The sequence below is a fragment of the Oncorhynchus tshawytscha genome, linkage group LG22 (assembly GCF_018296145.1).
Source record: "Oncorhynchus tshawytscha isolate Ot180627B linkage group LG22, Otsh_v2.0, whole genome shotgun sequence".
Lineage (NCBI taxonomy): Eukaryota > Metazoa > Chordata > Actinopteri > Salmoniformes > Salmonidae > Oncorhynchus > Oncorhynchus tshawytscha.
In genome coordinates this window covers 21,813,401-21,840,637 of record NC_056450.1, presented here as the reverse complement: position 1 = coordinate 21,840,637, position 27,237 = coordinate 21,813,401, and the positions used below count along the sequence as shown (strand labels likewise).

Below are 27,237 nucleotides of genomic sequence, written 5' to 3'. Positions count from 1 at the left end.
GTGGTACAACACTGTCATAATAAGGCGATAAAACATGTCGTAAACAGTCTTTACAACTAGTTAGCATAATTTAGACAAGATAGACTTATCTAGGCCCAGGGAGGAGGGTTCAAGTAAAGAGTTCAAATGTTTTGATAGAAACATGGAGTGAGTCTTAACTCTTAATACACCATTTGACAAGGCAAAGGAAATGTGTTGATGTTTTCTTCTAACTCTCCAATTGTGCAATAACCATGCGAAGGCAGCGATTATTCAGGCAGGTTTCCAAAGCATCCGTGTAAAGTTTTTTTGCGTTGTCAAAAAGTCCCTCTCAATCAGTGTAATCTTAATCTGCACATAATGACATGTGATACAGTAGCAAAGATATTCTGGTACTACCTAAACATTATTACAGAATAAAGTGTGAAACATACAATCAAATACTCCCAACACATATTTACAGTATATTCGATAAGATTGTCATCAGTACTCACTAGCGTTTGATATGTGCTGGAGCAATTGAGGGCCCGACTTTTTTCTACTGTGGCTATTTCTAGCCCATAACAAGTGATACGCGCATGTGTACATACCAGTATGTGGTTTCATATGTAACTGTACAGATGTTACAGAGTTTGTCAGCTGTGTGAATGGTGTGTGTGTGTGAGAGAAAGTAAACTTGGGGGAAACAATACTCACTCTGTCCGAAACAGGGGGGGTCCACTGAGGAACCCATCCAGGATAGGGCTGCCGATGCCTGGGGCGGCTGCTGCTCCTCTTCCTTGCAGTAGTCAGCCAGCCAGGAGCTCTTGGTGAGGCTGTACTGCTCTGTGTGGCCAGGAGAGGGTGGTAGCAAGGTGAGGAGGACACTCAAATCCATACAAGGCCACCATTACAGACCACTCGGTCTCTGGCTTAAATACACTGAACAAAAATATAAACGCAACATACAACAATTTAAAAGACTTTACTGAGTTACGCTTCATATTGGAATACAGATACGTATGTTGGTCACAGATAACTAATAAACAAAAAAGTAGGGGTGTGAATCAGAAAACCAGTCAGTATCTGGTGTGACCACCATTTGCCTCATGCAGCACGACACATCTCCTTCGCAGAGTTCATCAGGCTGTTGATTGTGGAATGTTGTCCCATACGCACTGTCTGCCATCTGCCCGGTACAGTTGAAACCGGGATTCATCTGTGAAGAGCACACTTCTCCAGCGTGCCAGTGCCCATCGAAGGTGAAGTCAGATACGACGCCGAACTGCAGTCAGGTCAAGACCCTGGTCAGGACGCTGAGCACACAGATGAGATTCCCTGAGAGTTTGTGCAGAAAGTCTTGGCTGTGCATCAGCTGTCCTGGTGGCTGGTCTCAGATGATCCCCGCAGGTGAAGAAGCCAGATGTGGAGGTTCTGGGGTGGCATGGTCACACGTGGTCTGTAGTTGTGAGGCTAGTTGGAATTACTGTGAAATTCTCCAAAATGACATTGTAGGCAGCATATGATAGAGAAATTAACATTCAATTCTCTGGCAACAGCTCTGGCGAACAACTCCTGCAATCAGCATCCCAATTGCACGCTCCCTCAAAACTTGAGACATCTGTGGCATTGTGTTGTGTGACAAAATTGCACATTTTGGTGGCCTTTTATTGTCCCCAGCAAAAGCTGCACGTGTGTAATGAATGGTCATGCAGTTTAATCAGCTTCTCGATATGCCACACCTGTCAGGTGGATGGATTGTCTTGGCAAAGGAAAATGCTCACTAACAGAGACAAAAACAAATGTGTGCACAAAATTTGAGAGAAATAAGCTTTTTGATCTTTTAAACATGGGAACAAAACTTTACATGTTGCGTTTATATTTTTGTTAAGTATATATCCGGGGCTAAAACCCTTTAGTTAAACATGGTGTGAAGAAGTCAAAGACGCATCCAAAAAGGCACCCGTCACTACACTTCACTGCATGACTTTATACCAGAGACCCGTGGGACCCTGTCAAAAGTAGTGCACGACGTAGGAAATAGGGTGCCATGTCAAATGCATCCAGTGTCCAAATAGTGGGCAGCGCAGTTCATACCCAGGAGGACAGAGGTGATGTTGACATCCAGTCTCTGCTTGGCACGGATGCCCATCTTGAGGCGTGGTGGGTGGAGGCGCCCTGCAGCCTGCTGCTGCCAAGTCAGGAAACAGGGCCAGGGCTCGATGAAGGGCTCCCAACCTGACACACACGTGAACATGAACACGGGCATAAACACAGAGATATGGATAGGACCAGAGAGAAACATACAATGGAACAACGGTTCAGATCATTACAGGATCGTTTGGCTCTGGGTTACAATTAAATGTTGTGACTGACTGGCCCCCAGACGGTCATCTCCAGCAGCTCACCTGACAGTTCTCTGTTGTAGTAGTCCCCTGACAAAGTGAAGCTGCCGTTGCCCTCCTGGGTCGAGCCGATCCGCTGCAGCACATACAGCCCTGCCATGGGAGTTAAAAGGAGAATGAGCTCTCAGATTACATTGTTGTTACCTTATAATATTAACACTGACTATAGTACATACCACCTACATTATATTACACACACTATCAGTATGCATGTTATCTGTATATTAAGTAGCTATAGAACAAGTTTTCAGAAAGGTGAATGTTCCAGCTTCTGTCTGTTGCTTTCATCCAAACTCCCAAAACACACAGTGGAAATTACATGAAAAGGGGATTTCCTTCCACATATATGAAGGGCAAGGCGTTCAAACTGACGTGAGAAAGTGAACTCGGCCAGCGGGACATCACAGTCGAGACAGTCGTCGATGAAGCAGATACACACGCTCTCCGCCTTGATCTCCACCCCGGATAAAGGGTGCGACGAGTGGCTGGCCGAGTCCGGGTCTGCTCTGCCCCGAGCCTGACCCACCATGGTCTCTGCATTCTCCAGCAGCCATGTGGCAGCCTGGTCCAGTTGGCCTGGGAGGGGACAGACAAGGTGGTCAAGTCCATACCGTGTATGAAAAGCGTGGCCACATTCCATTCCTAGTGGGAGGAGATGTGACATTGTTAGAAAATTGTAGCTAGAGCCTCCTTTACCTTTGCTCTGGATCAGGGCTCGTTTGCAGTCCTCCTTCCTAAAGCCTAGATCCTGTAGCCGAGTCAGCTGGCCCTCTGAAGACAAAACATATCACATCATACCAGGGTTATGGTAACAAGCTGTGCTACGTATCTTTTATTATTATACCGGAGTTATTACAGCTTGTGAGGTCAACACTCATGGGTCAGGAACAATCACAGAGCCAGTGGTAAAGAAAAATACATGTTAACATGACTTTTCTAATATAATAGCTACGTAAACACTATTCACCATATAACTCAACTACACCCCTGTAGGCCTCCGAGGTGACATACCTAGTAGGGCCTCGGTCTTGTGCCTGAAGTTGTCTTTCTGGGAGCTGGAGGGGTCCTGGTTGGCTGTGGATGGTACTACAAGGGCCTGGGTGCCTTCGGCAGTGTCGCTGGGCCCGGGAGAGCCGGCGGTGGGGATGGATTTGGCGATAGCCAAGAAGAGCTGAACGTCGTTGTAAGAAAGCCGGATGTCCAAAGCAGGGAACTGGATCTGTGAGGACAACAGAGACCCATTGACATTTTGCATGATCACAAAAAGTGTTCTAAGTGTTTTTTTTCTCTCCAATAAACCTGGGTTACGTTCCGTAACTAGGCACAAAACAGTACAAAATGTGTCGAAACAGAGAATAAAAACAGGTGCTTTCAATGGACTTTCAGCAAATGTGTTCTCCCATTTAGTACCTACTGAACATTACTACCCCCCCCATCCCCACCCCTGACTGAACCCTGACCTCCAGTAAAGGCGGAAAGTCTGCCATGTTGAAGGCGTCTAGCAGGCCAGAGCTGCTCTGGTAGGTGGGACTGCCACACAGCTCCACCTGCACGTTGACAGGGTCGATGATGGACAGGGCTGTCTCCTGCTCACTGCCAAGCCGACAGGAGAACACCTGGACATGGACAGGAAGACACCAACATGACAAAACAGCCTTGTGTAGAGAGTAAGAGTTGGAAAGAGGGCGCACCCCCCATCTTTGACATGATCACTTCTGTGACAGCTTCTGTACCCTCTAACTCTATGGAACATAGTTTGTGTCAATTTGAATATGGGTCTAACTCAAACTGACATAGGGCTCTGTATTGAGTTAGTCGTCCAGTGGTTTCAGGACATAGGTGTGAAAGTAGTGGTCAGTCACCTCAATGCCGGCCAGGCTGCCAGAGAATGGTCTGTCCAGCAGACGGGGTTTGTAGGTGAGTACAGTAGTGCCCTTCAGAATGACGGCATTGGTGTCCAGACAAGACGAGTCCTCAACCACCACAAACTCAGTACCTTGGACAAAACATGTATTTTATGTATTATCATTATGTCTATTATTGAGATTACAGTCATTAACTAGTGGTGACAACGCAGCATAAGAAACATCACGACTATGAGAGACAATTCAAATGATATCTGTGCTTGCCAATATCTGAATCTCTATTGTATAACAGAGACTTACGGCAGGAGAGTCTGCCTGCTGTAGCTCCTCACCTGTCACGTTGATCTTGACTTCCAGGTACCGATCCTGCATGACGGGCACAGTGGACCTCTTGGTGACCACGCCGCTCTTGACTGTCTTGGGCATGACGGCACCTGTGGTCTCTGTGTCACTGCTGCCGCTGGGCCAGCGCTGGCGAGGCGCGCGATCTGCCCCCTTCTCAGTGGGCATGCGCAGGAAGTCCCGAACCAGCTGGAGCCAATCAAAGATGAGGAAAACACGCAGGTTGTTGAGGACAATGGTGAAACAGGACGAGTCTCTAGTGGACCTGACAGGAGAGAAAGGAGAAGATAATGATTAGTAAATGTGGGTCTGTGTGTCTGTCTACGTCAGGCCTAAGAGCCAATTCATGCTTGAACCGAAAATGTGGTCGGAGGCGCCGCATGGATGGTGTGACGCAATCGCAGCGCCTTCAGAGGCACGCTGAGGCCAAATTGAGCTCCGTACCACATCGACGTCCCCCTCTCAAATTTTGGAACAATGCGGAGGGCTCCGTATAGCTCCATATTGACATGGTCGGGTGACGGTAGGTGAGGGTGGGAGGTCCAATATAAACACAAGTTAATTTCCTTGACAACTTCCATCACAAGCGCTGCTCCGCAAGAAGTATGAATGTCCTGACTTCTGCAGAGGCCGTATCATTGTAAATGCTGTACGGCCAATGCAGACGTCGGATTGACCAAGCAGCGCTTTTAAAGGGCCATGACCGTGTCCAAAATGGCACCGTATTACCTATGTAGTACCCTACGTATGTATCCATTTTAGATTTGCCAATATAGGCACAGACTTAGTATTTGGCATTTCACAAGGCTCTGTGCTTGGACCCCTGCTATTTTCTGCATACATGTTACAACTTCGAAATGTTATCCGCACCTGTAATGCAGCTCCAGTTGGAGTGTGGCCCGGTTGGTGCCCGTCTTGGAGGGCTGCAGGATGCAGTCGAAAACATTGTGCTTGCCCCTGCCACTGCTGCCTACGTCCATGCCAGGCCCGGTGTAACGGGTGTCATATGCCAAGAGGGAGTGAGACACCAGATTCACCGACTTGGAGCCGTTGGAGAAACTCTCAAACAACAGCTTAGACTTCATGAAATCAAACCTGCAGATAAGGAGAGGAGCGCTACAGTGAGGAACACCGGATTTGGATTGTCCGTTTACTTCCTGAATTGAAATGAACCCAAACCAATTGGCAAAAGTAAATACACAGAGAACATTTGATATCTCCTCATGCTCAAAATGAAGCGTTAATACCAACCTGGCTAGTGAGCATGGTTTCTGTCCCGTGGCGTTGGGGCTGTCCAGCAACTCCAGGCTGACGTTCATCATGTCCACCAGGACGGACAGGCTGGTGTACACATCACCACTCAACACCGTCTGGGGAAACACATGAAGTCACTCAGAAGAATCACTCAGAAGAACATTGTTAGTCAATTAAAAGTCTATAATTGGCAGTCAGCCACATTGCAGAGAGTATGTGTATGCGTGTGTACGTGTGTGCGTACTCACATAGTTGCTGGGGTCCTGCAGGTTGTACGGGCGGAGGAACTCCTCAACAGGCTCTCCTAGGTTGTTGTCCAGCAGGCCTCGGATCAGCTGGTAGCGCTCCAGGTCCAGGGAGCAGTGTACTGAGGACAGGCTGCCGTGGATGGACATGTCTGGTACCGTATGGCTCAGCGCACTAGTCAATCAATCAATAATTCAGTCAAATCCACCAATCAATACTATCTTTTTTTTTGTCCCACTTGGAAAAGTCATCAGCACACAGGAACAACTATTATTAATCAATAGTTACCAGCAACATTCAAACACATACAACAAAGATAGTCAGTTTAACTCATTGAGAGATCCATTACCCCGCAGACAAAAATGGTTGAAATGACACAAGTTTTGCCCAGTGGGTAACAATTATGTAAGCAAGAGAACAGTAATGTTGCTGCTGAAGCAAGCCCAACAATGTCTATTAGTGCCCATCTTTCATATTAGGCTCACCTGTCCAGGTTGCGCTCCACTTTGAGTTTGAGGTGGCAGCGCTCCTTGAGCAGAGATGCGGCGGTGCGGCGGACCGAGTAGGAGGGGAAGACCAGGTCTGAGTCAGGCTGCTTCCCTGCGGCGCTGTCCCAAGGCTGGCAGGGCAGACGCTCCGCAGCAAAGATGTCCATCTCCTGAAGGTCCAAGGCTATGCAGTCCAGCAGACACACATGATCCTCTGGGAACACACACACATCAAGAAGCTTATTCTGACTATTCATTTCAAGTATTTATTTATTGACTTGAAGTACAGCGATTCATACACATTTGCAGAGAATATATGAGTTTAGTGGTCACTGGGCTCACCCAGGATGAAGGGTGGGTCATCCTCGCCAGGGATCCTCCCAGCAGCGGGCTGGGCCTGGGGCCTTCCCAGGGTGAAACCAAAGGATGTGGGGGTGGAGGTGCTGCTAGAGGAGGTTTTGGGCTTCTCAGGTGACTCCTCCTCCTTCTCCTTCTCCTTCTCCTCACTAATCGTTGCTGGTCCAGTCTGTGACTGGCTGTCCCTCACGCGATCCTTAGGAAGAACGATGAACTGCTTAATGAACGTACACTGCAACATCTGAAAGAACCATTGACATTTACCTTCTCTTATTATTTCACATCTGACAAAACCTAATTCGCACGACAACTTAGATAATGTTCCTCGATCATAGTGTCAGAAGGAACTGCTGCAATTGCTCTTCCCAGCCTAAACAGGGAATTTGAAAAATCACTTTAAAGCGGCAATCAGCAGTTGAAACAATAACAAAGCATCCTCCCTGGCCCTGTTTCTATAAACAGCTGAGTGATGTGGCAGGATAAATGCAACCACTTTCAAATTCATAGACAGAGCAATGGACGCAAGGACTGACCATCCATGATATCACAATTATAGTTTTAGCCATGTTGAGGCTATATAGTTTTTAAAATTTTAAATTTGGCATTCACTTTATTTGAAAACATTAACTTTATTTAAAAACAAGCTTATATTTTGGGTCCAATGGGGAACGACAGTTGAACTAAGCTAATGATGCATTCATAAGTTATATTTTTCAAGAATCAATGTGTACATAGAATTACATTTATACTTTAAGTCCAAAAATGTATGTAGCATCTGCTGATTGCCCATTTAAGTAAATGACCAGGAAAACACTGAATAAATACACAAATATATATTTTTTAAAACACCCAGGCAATTGATCCAAGTGGTTCAGGATAGAAAACACACAAAGACTTAACCCTGAAAGTCCACAGAACAACCATCTGAGATAGAGGGCAGACGGTTCACACCTCAAACCAAGCAGCACACCAAAAACATGCCCTTGTACCTTGTAGTGGGAAGGGTCCTTGTACGAATTAGCATGCAATACCAAATTCTTCACAAAACAAAATACAAAATGGTGATGAAACACTATGCTACCACATCAAACTCCACCTGAAGCAGTCATTACTTTGAGAGTTAAGAAAACAACTAAAGTTAGTACGAGTTAAGTATACAAAACTATTTCCTCATACAGTGCTAGTATCTAGTGGCCACGTTCTCATGCTCAATTAAAAACTCAGAGGCCTGTATTCATAAAGCATTTTCCATTTGAATGTCACTAGTAAAGAGACATCAGGCTGGAGCGCACAACAACAATGCAAGTACGTATTGTACCACAAACGGTGAATATACAACGTAGGCGCCAGCGAACATCACACCTCATTCAAAGTCTGATGGGGGATAAAGAAAAGTGCCTTCAAAAAAAGCAACTCTTGCTAATGAGCATTGTTACTGGAGAATGTTTGTGGTCGACGATTCTGCAGCCAAACAATGATGACAAAGTATGGATTTAGGGTTTTGCCATTTCAAACAGGTATCATATAAGCCTATAAAATGTTATAAATCACTGCATCACATTTGTCACATGAAAACATGTAGTAATGTAAAATGCTTCATAAATACGACCATATTAGTCCAGTAGCAGGGATGTGGACGACCGGTAGACACGCTGTCAGGACTCACCAGAGAGGGGAAAAAGGTATGGGCCATGGTAAGTTTCTCTACCTTGTCTCTGAGTGAGAAGGTACCATGGGTTCCAGCCGGCAGGAAAGAGTTATGGACGCGCAGCTGGCCCAGGTTGGCAACAATGAGGCGCGGCGAGCGCGAGCTCTCGGGGATGAGCAGCACGGGGGCGCCCGCCTCGATGTCCAGCAGCACACGGGACGCCCGCTGAGGTCGCTCACGAACCTGTGGGAAAGGAGGCAGGGATAAGTGAGGGGGTGGTTGTCTTTTTTTAGCTTCTGCTAATGACATTAAGGTAGACTGGTATTTTCCTAGGATCAAATGGATAGGGGATTGAATACTACAGACTCGTCTCTGCTGACCAGGTGTAAAAGTGCTAAAGGACAATCCAAATATTCATTACATTAATTACAATTGAATCTTTTAAGAAAAAAATATATAAATTGTTTCTTGAGATACTTTGAATCTAAAATACATGTTGAGGCACATAAATGACAAAACTTGAGAGATTGGATGCCTCCTGGTGTGCTGGTCCAAAGCAGTGCCCTGTACCATATGTCAGTTGGGATTTAATAAGCAGGCCAGACATGGTGCTCAGTGTCCAGTCTGATCGCAACAGAGACGGCCATACTGTCTTGAGGTGACCCAAGGTCAACCTGACGGTGACGGCAGGTGACAACTCCCTGGGCTACCTGCAGCCATCTTAGTTGGTAGGGCGGAGGAATGCCATAACACTAGGGTAGACACTACAGTTCAATTAGCTATGTTTCATCAAAATGTACAGCTGTGTATGGTCTAAGTAGCAGTGAAAGTTGACAATGTTTTCAAATCACCAAGAGGTAGCATATATAATGACAACAGTAGTGGATCACAGACACAGCCTTGAGGAACACTAAAGCTTGAAACTGAAAAGCAGAGTGGACCCGAAGGCCGTACTCACAGCCTGGCCCTCCATTGCGGCTCTCTGCCTGCCCAGGACATCCTGCAGCTGAGTAAAGTGCTGAATGAAGGCCACAACCTCGGCCTGGAAGCGCTGCGTGTGGACATACTGCACCGAGGCCATCTGCAGAGACACCTTCATGTCACACTCCCGCTCAAGCCAGGGGTCAGGATCCCCGTATCTGTAGAGACACCACTAGTCAGTGAGATGCAGTGTTAAAACAATGAGAAAATGAAGGTCTATTTCTTTGTCAAAGACCACCTACAAGTTGTTTTATGCACCAGAGCTAGCTGTCAAGCTAATGTAGCTGTAGGGAAGTGATTCCTGTATAAAGAAAATCTAGCCTACTTGTGTATGTTGAAGACAAGGGCCTCTCCGCCTCGCGTGGTGAAGCGCTCCCTGTAGAGGTCACCATGTGGGGTCAGGTCACTCAGAGACAGGCTTCCAAGACTACCCTGCAATGCTAGGTCGCCATCTGAAATATAAGATGACATCACACTGCATGAGATGCAAACTCATTGTTCTTCAACAGTGTGATACAACAAACCATAATTTAAATACTTCATAAGAATGTACCATGATTGATATTGTATTATATTCATACAACCATTTTTTCAATTGCTATGATTTAACTGTTGACATCTAAGTGCAACATTAAGTTGATTACCTACCAATCATTTCCCAGTGGGCAGACAGTTTGGAGACGCTAGCTTTAGCAAGCTCATTGGTTTTCTTGTTTAGCACAAGAGCAAGCGCATGGACCTGAGGAGGAAAACATGGTGTTAAATACAGGAAATGTATTCATGCTCACCATTGTACCTATATATTTATTTAGATTTCTTGTAACTGTCACTACATCACCGAAAAGCCATGTCGATGCGTCTTCATTGCTGCTGCTGTGAGTACTGTACCTTGAGATCCAGTTTAGTGTTGACCACCTCAGCAACTTCCTCCTGGCTGAGGTCTGGGTACATGTCCCCCTGCTTGTGTGGGTTCCCAGGCTGGAACAGAGGATGTCCCGGCATAGGCTGCTGGGGGAAGGGCACCTTGACTGCGTGGTTGTTGGCCGTGGAGCCGATCCCGAAGAAGTCCAGGATGACCACCCATGTTTGCAGCGTGATCAGCACATCCAGACAGTTGAAGTCCACGTCGATGCTCCGCCCCACGCCACCGTATCGGCTCTGGAACTCTGGGTGGCGCGGGTCCACCAGCAGCAAGTTGATGTGAACAAGAGACTCGTCAAAGTCGGAGGGCGGAGGGTGGGGCGAAGGAGTATTGCGGGTGGGGGAGGGCGGTGGGGTGCTGGGGCAGGCAGGGTCCTTCTTGGGTCCGCTCTTACGGCTGTTGGCCGACGGTGTGCTGGGGTGTCTCTGGTACAGCTGGAAGACGTTCTGGGCCTCCTCCATGTGGGCCGGCAGCGAGCGGGGCATCTCAGGGTAGAGGGCGTTGGAGGCCGATGGGCACGACTGGGACAGGTATTCCTTGGGGCTGAATGTGGAGGGCTTGGGAGCACCCCTGGAAACCATTAGGTGCTTGTACTTGGACTCTGGGTTCTGCTCCAGGAGGTCCTCCATGAGGAGGGAGCGCAACGTGAGCTGGACAGACAGGCAGTTGGGGTGGTCTTTGGTAAAGTCTCCCTCCAGGTCCTGGAAGCGCAGGCTGACCAGCCCCTGGGAACCCTGGCTGAGGTCAGCACTCAGCTGCACCTGGAGCTCTGCCACCCTGAAGGTGGCCCTCACCTGGGTGAAGGAGAGCGTCTGCACCGGGGGACTGTGGGATTGCAGGGGCTTGGGGGACGACAGCGAGTTGGACAGGGAGGCGTAGGAGAGGCCGATGAGCGGGGGGTCCCGGGCAAAGAGCCCACCCTGGGGATCTGGGAAGCGGTGGGGTTTGGTGGAGGACGGGGTGGGGGGCGGCGGGGTGGGAGGCTGGCTGGGCGTCAATCTCTGGGGCTCAGTGAGGGGAAGGTTATCCAGTGTCTGTAGAACCTGCTCATACACAGGCTTGGCCAGGAACACCTGAGAGCACAAAGTCAAAACATCATCTAAAAACAAAATAGACAGTAAACATTTGCAAACCTCTACCCTCATTGCAATAGAAAACAACAGAAAATATTTAATATCTATATTTAAAAATATTTAAGACATTTAATTCTACTCGGGTCATTTGATTCAGTCAAAGACGCAAAGAAAATACATTTGAGATGAGCAGTAAGTCACAAATGTGAGAAAAGTATACCTGTACTGCATTGACAAACTTGCCCTCCACCCGAAGTAACCCTGTGCTGTTATAGGGCTCGTCTGTGGTTAGGAAGGTGAACTGGGTATCCTCATCAATGGGAGGAACTTTCTCCAGGGTGAACTGAATGGTGGTGTCTTTCAGAATATGGAAGGCTGAGAGAGAGAGACAAGTGGGAGTTATCATAACAACCCAACACAGTAATACAACAATACAGTAACTCTAAATATAGCAAAACAATTGAAAGGAAATGGTGGGGAAACTCTTCACTTCCCATTCTAATAATTTCTCCTCACCTTTTCCCCGACTCAGATATTCAAAGAAGTCATGGCGAGTAAACTGTGACTCGTCCTGATTGATATTTCCGTTGTGAGAAGGAGATTGGTTAGAGGAACTGCTGTCAGTTCTAGCTACCTTCCTCAACACAAGGTGACTGGTATTGAGTGAGTAGAGCCGGATATCCTTCACTAGCACCTGTAGTCTCTCCCCTTCCGAGTCCTGCCCGGCAACAAAGTTCTGGATGGTGATACTCCCCAGGTGACCCACCAGGAGCTCGGGGTGACCAGGTTTACGGGGAATGGACACGACTGGTGACTCGATGCTGACATTGAGGATCAGCTTGACCATAAACGAGTCTATGGTGGGTTCTTCCTCCTGCACGCTCAAATCCTCTTCATCCTCAAACGGATAGTTGCTCCAGTTGCTCTGGCTCTGGGTCCTGGAGCGCCGCGACGGCGTCTCAAACAGGGAGACCATGCCGCTGTACTCGGCCGTCTTGGTTGCCAGCACCGTGGACACCTTGGTGGCGGCTGTCTTGAGCATGGAGCGGAAGTTGTCCTCCAGCTCGTTGGCCGAGAGGCTCAGCTCCTTCAGGAACTTGGCGGAGTGGTTGTAGTGCAGTGAGGCCATCTGCAGTGTTAATGAGCACTCCCCCTGGGAGCGCTCCAGAAGTCGGAAGTTCAACGCCTCTGAGGGGGCTCCTTCAGAGCCACAGAAGAAGGCTACGCCTCCTGCTGCCGAGGGGTCATCTTCTACGTTGCCAATGCTGACCACAAACTGGCTCCGGCCGCCCTCCTGGGTCAAGTCTACTAGCTGGATAGAGCCCAGCGAGCCATTGACATCCAGCCGGCTGCCCATGGACACGTTGACCTTAGTGCCATTGACACTGGCCGTGGCGATCTTCAAGCCTTTCTTCTCTCCACCCAGTACGCTGCCAGTGGCCACAGTCCTCAGCAGAAGCAGGTTCAACCTGTGGATCTCCACAGTCAGCTCCTTGTTCTGGTCATAGGTGGACTGGTAGGTCTCCTCCTGACCCTCCTGGCCCTGGCCCGCCGGAAGGGGCGATGGCTGCTGGGCCAAGGGGCTCTCCTCCTTGGGGAAAGACTTCTGGAGGAACTTGAGCAGCTCCACCATGGTCTCCGGGTTGAGGATGATGTCCAGGTTGTTGACCTGCATAGTGGTCACCTGGAGGGAGCTGTCCAGGTTCATGGAGGGGCAGTCGGAGCTGACAAACTGGTACTCCAGTTTGATGAGGGCCTCCTGGTCTCTGAGGAAGGAGCTGAACGGGGAGGATCTGTCGAAGAGTAACCCAGAGGAGGAGTCTCGGTGGAGGGCAGGGTGCTCGGGCGACATCCCTTCGGGCCCGGCAGGGGAGGAGGGCTGGCTCTCTCGGAGGCTGCCAGTAGGCACATCGAAGCTCAGGTGCTTGTGGGAGGCCACCAGGAGGTCAAAGTCGGAGCCATAGGTCTGTAGCGTGTCCACCAGCAGCAGGCCATGGACGGTGAGGGACACCTCTGCGTCGTAAGGCCGCTTCACAAAATGGGCATTGGTGCCGAAGACCTTAAGGACGGAGATGTATCGTCCGTTGCTCTCCACGCCCAGCTGCATGTAGTTGATGTTGAACTCAGCCAGGAGGAGGCGTGACTCCACCAGGACCTCCCTCGTGTGCTGCTCCAGTGTCATCACGCTCTGGGTAAGGTTCTTGGCCGAGCCCTGGAGCTTCCACTGGCTGTCCTCCCTCTGGAAGATCTTCTCATGGCGCAGGTTGGAGGGGTCAGGCGTCTTGACGCTCTCTGCTTTCTCCTGGCTCTCGTCCTCCTCAGCTGGGCTGCCCAGTCGGGCCAGGCAGCTCCTGAGGGCGGTCATCTTCTCCAGGTTGATGTGGACCTTAAGATCTGGCAGGGTCCCGGAAAGCACAGCCCCAGGGAGCTGGGGGTCTGAGGTGTAGCGCAGCCTCTGCTCCAGCTCCAGCAGCACGTTAAACTTCTCAACCACGTGGGTGGGCCCCACCTCGCTCTCCTGCAGGTGCTTCCAGTTGTCTTTGTAGCGTCCCACCATGATCTGCAGGTCCTTGAAGGATAGAGAGTACTTCTCGTAGAGGTTTCTGCTGAAGGCCTGGACCCCCTCGGGGGATTTAAGGCTTGCGAGCTGGGGGTACTTGTTCTGGTCTTTGAACTCAGTCTCCATTTCAGGGGGTGGAGAATTTGGGGGTGTGGCCAGCGGAGTCTGGTACTCTTCATCACTGTTATACTCCTCCCCCTCCGGCTGAGTGGTCTTCGACTTTGTTTTAGTGTCATCTTTAAAGAGAAAATAAAACGTACATTTTAAACAGAATATCTTTAATACAATATAGACAAAGAAAAATTACAGAAAGAACTTCCTGCAACAACAACCATTTCACAAGACTGCAGACTGTGCTTAGTCTACCTTTGAAAGAATCAGCTTAGTCAAATGTGTTGTGCGAAGACGTGAGCTAATTTTACCTTGTGAGTTAGTGAGGAGAATCCGTCCCAGGTCAACCACCACTAACATGGGGTCCTGTGACTGGAAGTCATCTGGGAAGATCACCTGGGGGGCACAGATATCCAACTTCATAGTCCAGCGCTTACTGTTCTCCTGTAATGTCAAATAGAGCAAAAGTACAAAGTCACACACAACATTAGTATAAACCAATTACAGACACTTAAAAAAGGAGGAATTCTTTTTCCAATATACAATAACCATTAATTATGTGATCAATGATCATATCATCAACTTCACAGTTCAACTACAACATTAGAATGACACATGGTGTGAGAGGAAAGAAGTCAAAAGTTATTACAATGAACTCTCCCACTAGTAGCTGGTCGAGGGTTTGTCTGATCTCCGCCTTGGTCTGCATCTTGAGCTTGTTGTATTGCCTCCTGGCAGCTTCCGCCACTCTCACCTCTAGCTCCGACTGGTACCCAAAACCTGACAAACAGACCATAATATATTTTAAAACCTTTTATTTTCCTCAGAATGGAAATATTGTTTCCTGAGCACATGGGAAATATAGACTACAGTGCTAGATACAGCCCTTACATCCCACCCTTCTGGCTCATCAACAAAAGGGCAAACACTGCCGTGTGGTGGATACATACAGTGCCTTCGGAAAGTATTCATACCCTTTCCTTTTTCCACATTTTGTTACATTACAGCCTTGTTCAAAAATAGATGAAATGTTTTCCTAATCAATCTACACACAATAGCCCAATAAAGACCAAGCGAAAACAGGTTTTTAGAAATGTTCGGAGCAAAGTACAGCGAGATCCTTGATGAAAACCTGCTCCAGAGCGCTCAGGACAGCATCCACTGGGGCAAAGGTTCACCTTCCAACAGGACAATGACCCTAAGCACACAGCCAAGACAACGCAGGAGTGGCTTTGGGACAAGTCTCTGAATGTTCTTGAGTGGCCCAGCTAGAGACCGGACTTAAAACACGATCAAACATCTCTGGAGAGACCTGAAAATAGCTGTGCAGCGACGCTCCCCATCCAACCTGACAGAGCTTGGGAGGATCTGCAGAGAAGAATGCGAGAAACTCCCCAAATACAGGTGTACCAAGCTTGTAACGCCATACCCAAGAAGAATTGAGGCTGTAATCATTGCCAGAGGTACTTCAACAAAGTACTGAGTAAAGGGTCTGAATACTTGTGATATCAGTTTTTTAATTTTAATACATTTGCAAAAATGTCCAAACCTGTTTTTGATATGTGTGTGTATATATACACACACACAGATGTGTATATATACACACACACACACACACACACACACACACACACACACGGAGTACTTCCGGCGCCGACAGAGATGGCCGCCTCGCTTCGCGTTCCTAGGAAACTATGCAGTTTTTTGTTTTTTTACGTGTTATTTCTTACACTAGTACCCCAGGTCATCTTAGGTTTCTTTACATACAGCCGAGAAGAACTACTGAATATAAGATCAGCGTCAACTCACCATCAGTACGACCAAGAATATGTCTTTCGCGATGCGGATCCTGTGTTCTGCCTTACAACCAGTGCCACGGAGTGGATTACATGCAGCGACCAAAAAAAAAACGACTCAGAAAAAGAGGGAAACGAAGCGGTCTTCTGGTCAGACTCCGGAGACGGGCACATCGTGCACCACTCCCTAGCATTCTTCTTGCCAATGTCCAGTCTCTTGACAACAAGGTTGATGAAATCCGAGCAAGGGTAGCATTCCAGAGGGACATCAGAGACTGTAACGTTCTCTGCTTCACGGAAACATGGCTAACTGGAGAGACGCAATCCGAAGCGGTGCAGCCAGCGGGTTTCTCCACGCATCGCGCCGACAGAAACAAACATCTTTCTGGTAAGAAGACGGGCGGGGGCGTATGTCTTATGGCCAACGTGACATGGTGTGATGAAAGAAACATACAGGAACTCAAATCCTTCTGTTCACCTGATTTAGAATTCCTCACAATCAAATGTAGACCGCATTATCTACCAAGAGAATTCTCTTCGATTATAATCACAGCCGTATATATCCCCCCCAAGCAGACACATCGATGGCTCTGAACGAACTTTATTTAACTCTCTGCAAACTGGAAACGATTTATCCGGAGGCTGCATTCATTGTAGCTGGGGATTTTAACAAGGCTAATCTGAAAACAAGACTCCCTAAATTTTATCAGCATATCGATTGCGCAACCAGGGGTGGAAAGACCCTGGATCATTGTTACTCTAACTTCCGCGACGCATATAAGGCCCTGCCCCGCCCCCTTTCGGAAAAGCTGACCACGACTCCATTTTGTTGATCCCTGCCTACAGACAGAAACTAAAACAAGAAGCTCCCACGCTGAGGTCTGTCCAACGCTGGTCCGACCAAGCTGACTCCACACTCCAAGACTGCTTACATCACGTGGACTGGGAGATGTTTCGTATTGCGTCAGACAACAACATTGACGAATACGCTGATACGGTGTGCGAGTTCATTAGAACGTGCGTTGAAGATGTCGTTCCCATAGCAACGATTAAAACATTCCCTAACCAGAAACCGTGGATTGATGGCAGCATTCGTGTGAAACTGAAGGCACGAACCACTGCTTTTAATCAGGGCAAGGTGTCTGGTAACATGACTGAATACAAACAGTGCAGCTATTCCCTCCGCAAGGCTATCAAACAAGCTAAGCGCCAGTACAGAGACAAAGTAGAATCTCAATTCAACGGCTCAGACACAAGAGGTATGTGGCAGGGTCTACAGTCAATCACGGACTACAGGAAGAAACCCAGCCCAGTCACGGACCAGGATGTCTTGCTCCCAGGCAGACTAAATAACTTTTTGCCCACTTTGAGGACAATACAGTGCCACTGACACGGCCTGCAACGGAAACATGCGGTCTCTCCTTCACTGCAGCCGAAGTGAGTAAGACATTTAAACGTGTTAACCCTCGCAAGGCTGCAGGACCAGACGGCATCCCCAGCCGCGCCCTCAGATCATGCGCAGACCAGCTGGCCGGTGTGTTTACGGACATATTCAATCAATCCCTATACCAGTCTGCTGTTCCCACATGCTTCAAGAGGGCCACCATTGTTCCTGTTCCCAAGAAAGCTAAGGTAACTGAGCTAAACGACTACCGCCCCGTAGCACTCACATCCGTCATCATGAAGTGCTTTGAGAGACTAGTCAAGGACCATATCACCTCCACCCTACCTGACACCCTTGACCCACTCCAATTTGCTTACCGCCCAAATAGGTCCACAGAGGTCCACTGCACACTGCCCTAACCCATCTGGACAAGAGGAATACCTATGTGAGAATGCTGTTCATCGACTACGGCTCGGCATTCAACACCATAGTACCCTCCAAGCTCGTCATCAAGCTCGAGACCCTGGGTCTCGACCCCGCCCTGTGCAACTGGGTACTGGACTTCCTGACGGGCCGCCCCCAGGTGGTGAGGGTAGGCAACAACATCTCCTCCCCGCTGATCCTCAACACTGGGGCCCCACAAGGGTGCGTTCTGAGCCCTCTCCTGTACTCCCTGTTCACCCACGACTGCGTGGACATGCACGCCTCCAACTCAATCATCAAGTTTGCGGACGACACAACAGTGGTAGGCTTGATTACCAACAACGACGAGACGGCCTACAGGGAGGAGGTGAGGGCCCTCGGAGTGTGGTGTCAGGAAAATAACCTCACACTCAACGTCAACAAAACTAAGGAGATGATTGTGGACTTCAGGAAACAGCAGAGGGAACACCCCCATCCACATCGATGGAACAGTAGTGGAGAGGGTAGCAAGTTTTAAGTTCCTCGGCATACACATCACAGACAAACTGAATTGGTCCACTCACACAGACAGCATCGTGAGGAAGGCGCAGCAGCGCCTCTTCAACCTCAGGAGGCTGAAGAAATTCGGCTTGTCACCAAAAGCACTCACAAACTTCTACAGATGCACAATCGAGAGCATCCTGGCGGGCTGTATCACCGCCTGGTATGGCAACTGCACCGCCCTCAACCGTAAGGCTCTCCAGAGGGTAGTGAGGTCTGCACAACGCATCACCGGGGGCAATCTACCTGCCCTCCAGGACACCTACACCACCCGATGCTACAGGAAGGCCATAAAGATCATCAAGGACATCAACCACCCGAGCCACTGCCTGTTCACCCCGCTGCCATCCAGAAGGCGAGGTCAGTACAGGTGCATCAAAGCTGGGACCGAGAGACTGAAAAACAGCTTCTATCTCAAGGCCATCAGACTGTTAAACAGCCACCACTAACATTGAGTGGCTACTGCCAACACACTGTCAATGACACTGACTCTACTCCAGCCACTTTAATCATGGGAATTGATGGGAAATGATGTAAATATATCACTAGCCACTTTAAACAATGCTACCTTATATAATGTTACTTACCCTACATTGTTCATCTCATATGCATACGTTGATACTGTACTCTATATCATCGACTGCATCCTTATGTAATACATGTATCACTAGCCACTTTAACTATGCCACTTGGTTTACATACTTATCTCATATGTATATACTGTACTCGATATCATCTACTGTATCTTGCCTATGCTGCTCTGTACCATCACTCATTCATATATCCTTATGTACATATTCTTTATCCCCTTACACTGTGTATGACAGTAGTTTTTTTTGGAATTGTTAGTTAGATTACTTGCTCGTTATTACTGCATTGTCGGAACTAGAAGCACAAGCATTTCGCTACACTCGCATTAACATCTGCTAACCATGTGTATGTGACAAATAAAATTAGATTTGAGATTTAGATTTGACACATACATACATAAGGTGTGTGTATATATTTCTAAGAAATTTGCAAAAATGTCATATACACACAGATTATTTCACTTATAATTCACTGTATCACAATTCCAGTGGGTCAGAAGTTTACATACACTAAGTTGACTGTGTCTTTAAACAGCTTGGAAAATTCCAGAAAAGTATGGCATGGCTTTAGAAGCTTCTGATAGGTTAATTGACAATTGTAGACCTCCACAAGTCTGGTTCATCCTTGGGAGCAATTTCCAAACGCCTGAAGGTACAACGTTCATCTGTACAAACAATAGTACGCAAGTATAAACACCATGGGTCCACGCAGCCGTCAAATGGATCAGGAAGGAGACATGTTCTGTCTCCTAGAGATGAACATACTTTGATACGAAAAGTGCAAATTAATCCCAGAACCACAGCAAAGGACCTTGTGAAGATGCTGGAGGAAACAGGTACAAAAGTATCTATATCCATAGTAAAACGAGTCCTATATCGACATAACCTGAAAAGCCACACAGCAAGTAAGAAGCCACTGCTCCAAAACCTCCATAAAAAAAGCCAGTCTACGGTTTGCAACTGCACATGGTTACAAAGATCGTACCTTTTGGAGAAATGTCCTCTGGTCTGATGAAACAAAAATAGAATTGTTTGGCCATAATGACCCTTGTTATGTTTGGAGGAAAAAGGGGGAGGCTTGCAAGCCAAAGAACACCATCCCAACCGTGAAGCACGGGGGTGGCAGCATCATGTTTTGGGGGTGCCTTGCTGCAAGAGGGACTGGTGCACTTCACAAAATAGATGGCTTCGTGAGGAAGGAAGATTATGTGGATATATTGAAGCAACATCTCAAGACATCAGTTAAAGCTTGGGTCTTCCAAATGGACAATGGCCCCAAGAATACTTCCAAAGTTGTGGCCAAATGGCTTGAGGACAACAAAGTCAAGGTATTGGAGTGGCCATCACAAAGCCCTGACTTCAATCCCATAGAAAATTTGTGGGCAGAACTGAAAAAGCATGTGCGAGCAAGGAGGCCTACAAACCTGACTCAGTTACTCCAGCACTGTCAGGAGGAATGGGCCAAAATTCACCCAACTTAATGTGGGAAGCTTGTGGAAGGCTACCCAACATTTTGACCCAAGTTAAACAATTTAAAGGCAATGCTACCAAATACTAATTGAGTGTATGTAAACTTCTGACCCACTGGGAATGTGATGAAAGAAATAAAAGCTTAAATAAATCACTCTACTATTATTCTGACATTTCACATTCTTAAAATAAAGTGGTGATCCTAACTGACGTAAAACAGGGAATTTTTACTAGGATTAAATGTCAGGAATTGTGTTGAGTTTAAATGTATTTGACTAAGGTGTATGTAAACTTCCGACTTCAACTGTATGCATGCACGCACACACACACACACACACACACACACACACACACACACACACACACACACACACAGAGAGATATCTATATCCATCTATATCTTACCTGAGGTGTGGACTCTTCCTTTGTAGAAGAACTCAGTGACTTTCTTAATGGCCTGAGGGTTGTAGATGATGTTCAGAGGGCTAGTGTTCACCTCCAGTCTCCGCTCAAATTTACACCTAACCGGGTTGCGCTCGTATATCATCTCAAACACAGGGGACGCCGATGACTCTGAGCTAGGGACTGGCCAAAAAATATCAACTTTTATTGTATTTACATTCCATTTCATGAAATAACATTAATTAATTTATCAAGTGATTAATGCATTTTGCAATCTTCTTGTAAACTTAAACACTCACCTGAGCTGCTCGTTTCAGCACCGCTAGGCTGGCCAAAAGGCTGGTTTATGGCAACCACAACCTGGTCCTTTTAGGAAGATAACAATGACATATTAATATTCTGTACATATAGCACAGGTTCAATCTATTCACATGTTCAACTCAAACGGGCCTGCTGCTCCCTCACCGGTTTGGGGGAAACAAGGAAGGGGAAGATGGTGCCCTGGGTGGTGAGGTCTCTGAGGAATAAGCCCCCCAGCTTGACAGACAGAAGAGAGGACTCCGAGCGGGGCAGAGACTCCACTCCCACCTTCACCTCTGAGATAAGGAGACACCGTTACAGCATTGTTCAGGGCAAACCATCAATCATTATCACACCGCACCCACTACCCATATGAGCATGCATTCTCAATCAACTTATGTTCTCAAACAAATATCAGTATTTATTCCATGTCACATGTCACATGTCACATTTATTCCATGTGTAACTCTGTGTTGTCTGCTCACACTGCTATGCTTTATCTTGGCCAGGTCGCAGTTGTAAATGAGAACTTGTTCTCAACTAGCCTACCTGGTTAAATAAAGGTGAAATAAAAAATAAATAAAAAATTTGGGAGGGGAGTCTACTATAAAGTAAATCTGCATCCGAAATGGCACTCTATTCCCCTATGGCTCTGGGCAAAAGTAGTGTGCTATATATAAGAAATAGGGTGCCATTTTGGACACCATGCTGTACCTGAGAACTTCAACTCGATGACGCCGCTCTCAGCTCCCCTCTTGTCTTGGTGGAAAAGGGTGACGGCTCCCTTCTCCAGTTGGAACTCTAGCCGGGCAAAAAGGTGGTCTCTCCTGGTGAAGGTGTTGAGGGTCTGAGAGTCCTCCAGAGGGTCAAACAGATCCTCCTCTGTATAGGGGACAGAGGGGGACACCATCTGGTTGATTAGGTTGGAACCGAGTGAGACATGGCACTGTGACTTTTTGTCCCTTACAGTGGGATACAAATGTATAGGGAATAGGCAAGGGGGGAAAAGCAACCATTTTCAACTGAGAGAGTGTGACGTCCTTAAAAGACACAGACTGCATCTGTACTACACTCCAACATAGTATTTGCTGTCTCTTTAGTATTAAAGGGCTATCCCATTATTTTGACTACACTCACTCAATGGCAACATATATAAAAAAAATTGTTCCACAACCCGGGAGAAAAGCTGTTCAGTCTCCCATTGACATCAATGCATGACTAAGTGAAAGTTAGAATTTGCCCCTTAGTGCTTACCCAGCATATCCCAGGTGCCAGGGCCTGGTAGGAGCTCATCAGGGCCCGTCTCAGGGTACGCTCCGTACCAGCCGCCCCAGCCAGGGAACCAAGACTGCAGGTACTGGATCATGCCAGAGCTGCCACTCTTGGGGATGGAGCTCTCTGTGGGAGAACAGGGTGGTGGGCTCTCAGCGATAGGTTCTCTCACACTCTCTGCGATTTCCTCCTGTTTGCGGAAGCAGTCGTGGACAACTCCCCTAAGGCTCTGCAACTCCTCCAGATTCTGCTCATCCTCCACTCTCTGCAATTCACACTCCTCCGGGGGGGTGAGGGGGGCTCCTTTAAGCCTCTGGAAGTAGAGGTTGGTGTAAAGCTGGGCATCCCGTGCCCTCTGCAGGGCAAACTCCCAGTTCCCCCTCCGCCTCTGCTCTCGAATCTCACTCAGGTTGGCCTGGATGGCAAACATCCACCAATGCCGGCAGTTTCCGATGACGGGTACTTTGGGTCTCCACTGGCGGAACATCATCTCCCTTTCCCTGCGGTCCAGCTCTTTGAGGAAGGCCATGATCTGCTGGTACTGCACCTGTGACAGTCGTAGGGATAGAGGCTTCAGCTGAACCTGGCCCTCGATGCGGGGCACGTTGCGAGACCTCAGAGGCTCCTTGGAGGCATTCCTCCTCAGCAGCACCGAGGCACACACCGGCTCAAAGATATACTGGTGCTCTCGGCTCTGCATGCACTTGGTCATGGCCTCCTGAATCTCATTGGCGGGGAGATCGCCCAACATGCTCGACACTGTGTCCCAATAGACGCTGAATTCTTTAATCTCCAGTTGCTTTTGCCGCATGAGCCTTTGTGCCTGTAAAGAAGGAGGAACACACTCACTATTAGATTGAGCAGCCAATACCCACTTGATATGGCAAGCGATGGCACATGTTTCTTACCGGTTCTATTGAAGAGTTCTGTGCAGATACGTTGTTGATGCAGACACCAAAGCAAAATGGCTTCCCTGGGTTGGTCAAGTCATCCTCAAATCGCAAGTGGACATCTTGTATCTTTAGCTGAAGAGGAACCCCAAAGGGAAAAGTCAGTTCTGATTCTAAACACAAGTCAAGTGGATTGCAATGACATGTCCCAAAGGAATGTGATATTTTACCTCGATGTTCTCCACGATCCTGGTGACTACAGAGGCAGTGACAGAGTACCAGTAGGACTCTCCTTTCTGTTCACACTCGCTCTGAGGGAAAGGTACATCAATCAAAACATTGACTAGTTGTCTAATGAGCAACATGTCCCTATCATTACAATGCTGAAGATACTGTACATATCACAATCATATGTAAACTGCGGCTTGGTGGACCTCTTGGATACATATAATTTCACAGCAAAAGTAGGAAGCAATCCACTCTTCACTGCAATAGCATAATACAATGATTCCAAAAGTAAGGCCATATTGATTACATGCAATCAATAAATCACATTTATAAGATAAAGACTAATGCATAGTGACCTGTGTTTTAAGTACAGTAATGCAACTGTCTACATACAAACACTGAGTTTTCAAAACCTTATTAACACCTTATTATAACCTTCCTAATAATTTGTTGGGGCATGGAATCTTCAAGTTGTCGAATGCATTCCACAGGGATGCTGGCCCATGCTGACTCCAATGCTTCCCACAGTTGTGTCAAGTTGGCTGGTGGACTGTTCTAGATACACACGGGACACTGTTGACCGTGAAAAACCCAGCAGCATTACAGTTCTTGACAAAAAACGGTGCGCCTGGCACCTACTAGCATACCCTGTTCAAAAGCACTTCAATTTTCTGTCTTGCACATTCCACCTCTGAATGGCACACATACACAATCCATGTTTTAATTGCCTCAAGACTTTAAAATTATTCTTTAAGCCATTTCCTCCCCTTCATCTACAGTGACTGAAGTGGATTTAACAAGTGACATCAATAAGGGATCATAGCTTTCACCTGGATTCACATGGGCAGTCTATGTCAGGGAAAATGCAGGTGTTCATAATGTTTTGTATACTGCATACATACACAGTCTACAGATAAGAATACAGCAGAGCCTGATTCTTGCCACCATTCCCACACACCTTCCACTTGTCCTCTAGTGCCTTGAGCAGCTGTTTCTTGCGTTCGCGCTCGGCCTCCCTCTCCGTCTCCTTGTCATACTCCTGGGGTCGGACCGGGCCGATGATGAGGTTGAGCTGGGACATGGAGATGACCCAGGGGTCACTGTGGGGCCGGTAGAACGGGATCTGGAGTGTGATCTTCCCAATGAAGCCTGGAGAGCGAAAACATGGTGTAGCATGAAGTACTACAGTACTCATAATTCTCTGTGTATTGTGTCTTGATTTATCTTAGTAAAGAAGTTACTGAAGATAACAATGGTGCCCCTTCTCCTTATCAATACACTAACTTCAAATCAAATAATGAAGATAAACGACATAAAAGCTGAGATAACATTCATTTGAAGTGACTAAATGAACATTGCTCAACCTCAAATAGGACTTTTGTGAACTTGCATACTTTCTCAGTATAGCTGTCATGTACTGTGTGAAATGCATTGTGTTGCTGTTGTGTATTTATTATTGTAGGTCTAAGAACTGTAGACTGTTGTCATACTAATCACTGTGCTGCACTGACTACACAGCCACTTACCATCCAGCTAGTCTTAACAATTAAACCAATCACTGGTTTGGTTGAAAGAAAGGCATGTTGAACCATTTATCTTTATCTTGGCCAGGTCGCAGTTGCAAATGAGAACTTGATCTCAACTAGCTTACCTGGTTAAATAAAGGTGAAAAAAATGTTTTTTATTTATTTCCTTTGCCATTATGGGTGCATGCTTGTTACCAGACTAAATAACACTGATTGTTGACATTCTTTTAGTGAACAAAAGGTCAAACAAGCAGTATTGAAGAGCAAGGACTGGAGATAAGTGTGGTGAGTGCCCAGGAATTAAGGCCAATCTTTTGCTCAACTCATAATAACTCATATTGGGCATATTGAGTTTAATTATATATATTTTTTATATAGGTCTTGTGAATGTTTTCAATGATAACCTTTTATCAGTCAGGCTTTTTGATGGATCACTCACCTGCTTTGACCTCAAAGGGCAGATCAAACTCTCGGAGGGCATCTTTCCTTAAGGGAAGGTTCTCCAGCTCCACCGCCCCTAGGAAGACAAGGGTTTCAGATACAGTGCTACAGCTACAGTAAATGCATGATACATTACGATATTTATTGTGCTATATTGTATACTGCAGGGATTCTGGTAGCATAGCACGTTGAAGAGCTGTCAAATTCAATGAGGGTAAGAGCGAGGATGATGTCATCATAGAAACTGATGGTGGACACCCTGAGGCAGCCAAACAGACAGACAGACAGACAGACAGACAGGGTACCTTTGAGGAGGGCGATGGAGAGCTGGTCTGTATTTAGGTTGCTGACATATTTGCCTAGGTATGTGTTGAGTACCCAGGCAACAAGTCCCTCCAACATTATGAGGGGTCAGGGAGAGGGAGTGGGGCTTTGTGGGGAAGGTGTGGGGGGAAATCTTGGATGAAAAGGTCTGGAATCTTGGAGTGGCAGCCTCTCCAGAATAACATGAAATCTGGTAAAAGAAAAAGGTAAAGACAACCAAACATTAAAGCAGCATGGCTCGAGTCCTCATTCTATAGTGAACTGGTATGAGGCAACACACATTATTTAGAACAAAGTTATGTTGCAATGCAATCTTAACACCTGATGGTGCTCTTCACAACGGTCATACTATGGCAGTTTCCCTGACAGCTACCCTAGATACTAAATCTGACAGTAGCCAACTAGCATGCTACCAACTTTCCAAAACATTGACTCAAGTTTGGCATTAATTTTAGAGCTAACTCTACACAAATGCCAAGCTAATGGGCCAATATTCAATGTCATTTCAGCAAGCCAGGACACCCACCATCTCAGATTGTTCTGAAATCGTTTCTGATTTTATCTGAGAAATTAAGCTAATGGATTGCACCCAAATTGGACATTTGTATAGGATTCATATAATATTTAATAAATATAGAACCCAACATCCAATTTGGACCAAACTTTTTCTAACAGTGAGTAAGACATGAGGAATCCAAAGAAATTGTCAAAATCCACCCATGGACCCCACACACCCCAGCCAATCCCAACTACGAGTATACAGTATTAGTTTTCTATGTCTGACAAGTAGTATGGAGCTGTGGCTCAGAGTATTGTTTCTTCCTCAGAGAAATGTGTCATTGAAGTTGTTAGGTTTATGTCATATCCTGCATCCTGTTAATATCAAGTTCTAAAAACTAGATGGTGCTGTTCCTGCTATTAGGTGATTTAAAAAAAACATTTTTTACATATTAGTTTAAGCAGTCTATGGACAAGGTATGACAGCAACCCATGTTTTGGTTTTGTTTACCTGGCCAATGTTTTAAATGCAAACGTTTTATAATTTGTAACAAATCCAATGCATGTCAATGGTACCTATATTTCCATTTTCAAAATTCATATCCAAATCTATAAGTAGCATTATTGCCTTAATTAATTTTCAGATACTTTAGGATGATTTGAACATTAAGTGTGAAAATACTAACATAGGTAGCATTGAATTGCATTGGATTTGTGCCACAAATGCTAAAAGATTTGCATTTGGAACAGTGGCGAACAAAACTAAAGCATGAGTTGCTGTCATACAATGTCAATAGACTGCTCACAGGCTTAGGAAACCAATGTCATTTTGTAGTACCCTGTTAGCATTGAGAGGGGGGGTTCTTACAAACTTTTCACCTAATAGCATGAACAGCACCATCTATTGATCAGAACCTGGTAATATCAGGATGTATGATGGGAC

At 46.8% G+C, this 27,237-nt stretch overlaps 1 protein-coding gene across 2 annotated transcripts in view; it reads right to left on the bottom strand.

The window, feature by feature from the left end:
- The window catches only part of vps13d (vacuolar protein sorting 13 homolog D), a 64,931-nt gene that overhangs the window by 36,613 nt on the left and 1,081 nt on the right, over nucleotides 1–27,237 (bottom strand). For both annotated transcript variants that reach the window (XM_042303928.1, XM_042303929.1), the window contains exons 2-34: nucleotides 25,778–25,986; nucleotides 25,471–25,548; nucleotides 24,464–24,654; nucleotides 23,508–23,588; nucleotides 23,296–23,412; nucleotides 22,370–23,210; nucleotides 21,830–21,997; nucleotides 21,281–21,411; nucleotides 21,115–21,181; nucleotides 20,819–20,998; nucleotides 14,860–14,990; nucleotides 14,522–14,654; nucleotides 12,056–14,335; nucleotides 11,760–11,914; nucleotides 10,433–11,539; nucleotides 10,193–10,283; nucleotides 9,870–9,996; nucleotides 9,522–9,702; nucleotides 8,624–8,806; nucleotides 6,901–7,111; nucleotides 6,556–6,772; nucleotides 6,073–6,244; nucleotides 5,822–5,940; nucleotides 5,441–5,665; nucleotides 4,561–4,835; nucleotides 4,226–4,359; nucleotides 3,824–3,979; nucleotides 3,375–3,582; nucleotides 3,060–3,134; nucleotides 2,736–2,939; nucleotides 2,367–2,456; nucleotides 2,056–2,196; nucleotides 676–804 (exon numbers count right to left, since the gene is read on the bottom strand). In XM_042303928.1, coding sequence (XP_042159862.1) covers nucleotides 676–804; nucleotides 2,056–2,196; nucleotides 2,367–2,456; nucleotides 2,736–2,939; nucleotides 3,060–3,134; nucleotides 3,375–3,582; nucleotides 3,824–3,979; nucleotides 4,226–4,359; nucleotides 4,561–4,835; nucleotides 5,441–5,665; nucleotides 5,822–5,940; nucleotides 6,073–6,244; nucleotides 6,556–6,772; nucleotides 6,901–7,111; nucleotides 8,624–8,806; nucleotides 9,522–9,702; nucleotides 9,870–9,996; nucleotides 10,193–10,283; nucleotides 10,433–11,539; nucleotides 11,760–11,914; nucleotides 12,056–14,335; nucleotides 14,522–14,654; nucleotides 14,860–14,990; nucleotides 20,819–20,998; nucleotides 21,115–21,181; nucleotides 21,281–21,411; nucleotides 21,830–21,997; nucleotides 22,370–23,210; nucleotides 23,296–23,412; nucleotides 23,508–23,588; nucleotides 24,464–24,654; nucleotides 25,471–25,548; nucleotides 25,778–25,874 — 8,695 coding nt within the window. In that variant the 5' untranslated portion in view covers nucleotides 25,875–25,986. The remainder of the gene's footprint in view (nucleotides 1–675; nucleotides 805–2,055; nucleotides 2,197–2,366; nucleotides 2,457–2,735; nucleotides 2,940–3,059; nucleotides 3,135–3,374; nucleotides 3,583–3,823; nucleotides 3,980–4,225; nucleotides 4,360–4,560; nucleotides 4,836–5,440; nucleotides 5,666–5,821; nucleotides 5,941–6,072; nucleotides 6,245–6,555; nucleotides 6,773–6,900; nucleotides 7,112–8,623; nucleotides 8,807–9,521; nucleotides 9,703–9,869; nucleotides 9,997–10,192; nucleotides 10,284–10,432; nucleotides 11,540–11,759; nucleotides 11,915–12,055; nucleotides 14,336–14,521; nucleotides 14,655–14,859; nucleotides 14,991–20,818; nucleotides 20,999–21,114; nucleotides 21,182–21,280; nucleotides 21,412–21,829; nucleotides 21,998–22,369; nucleotides 23,211–23,295; nucleotides 23,413–23,507; nucleotides 23,589–24,463; nucleotides 24,655–25,470; nucleotides 25,549–25,777; nucleotides 25,987–27,237) is intronic.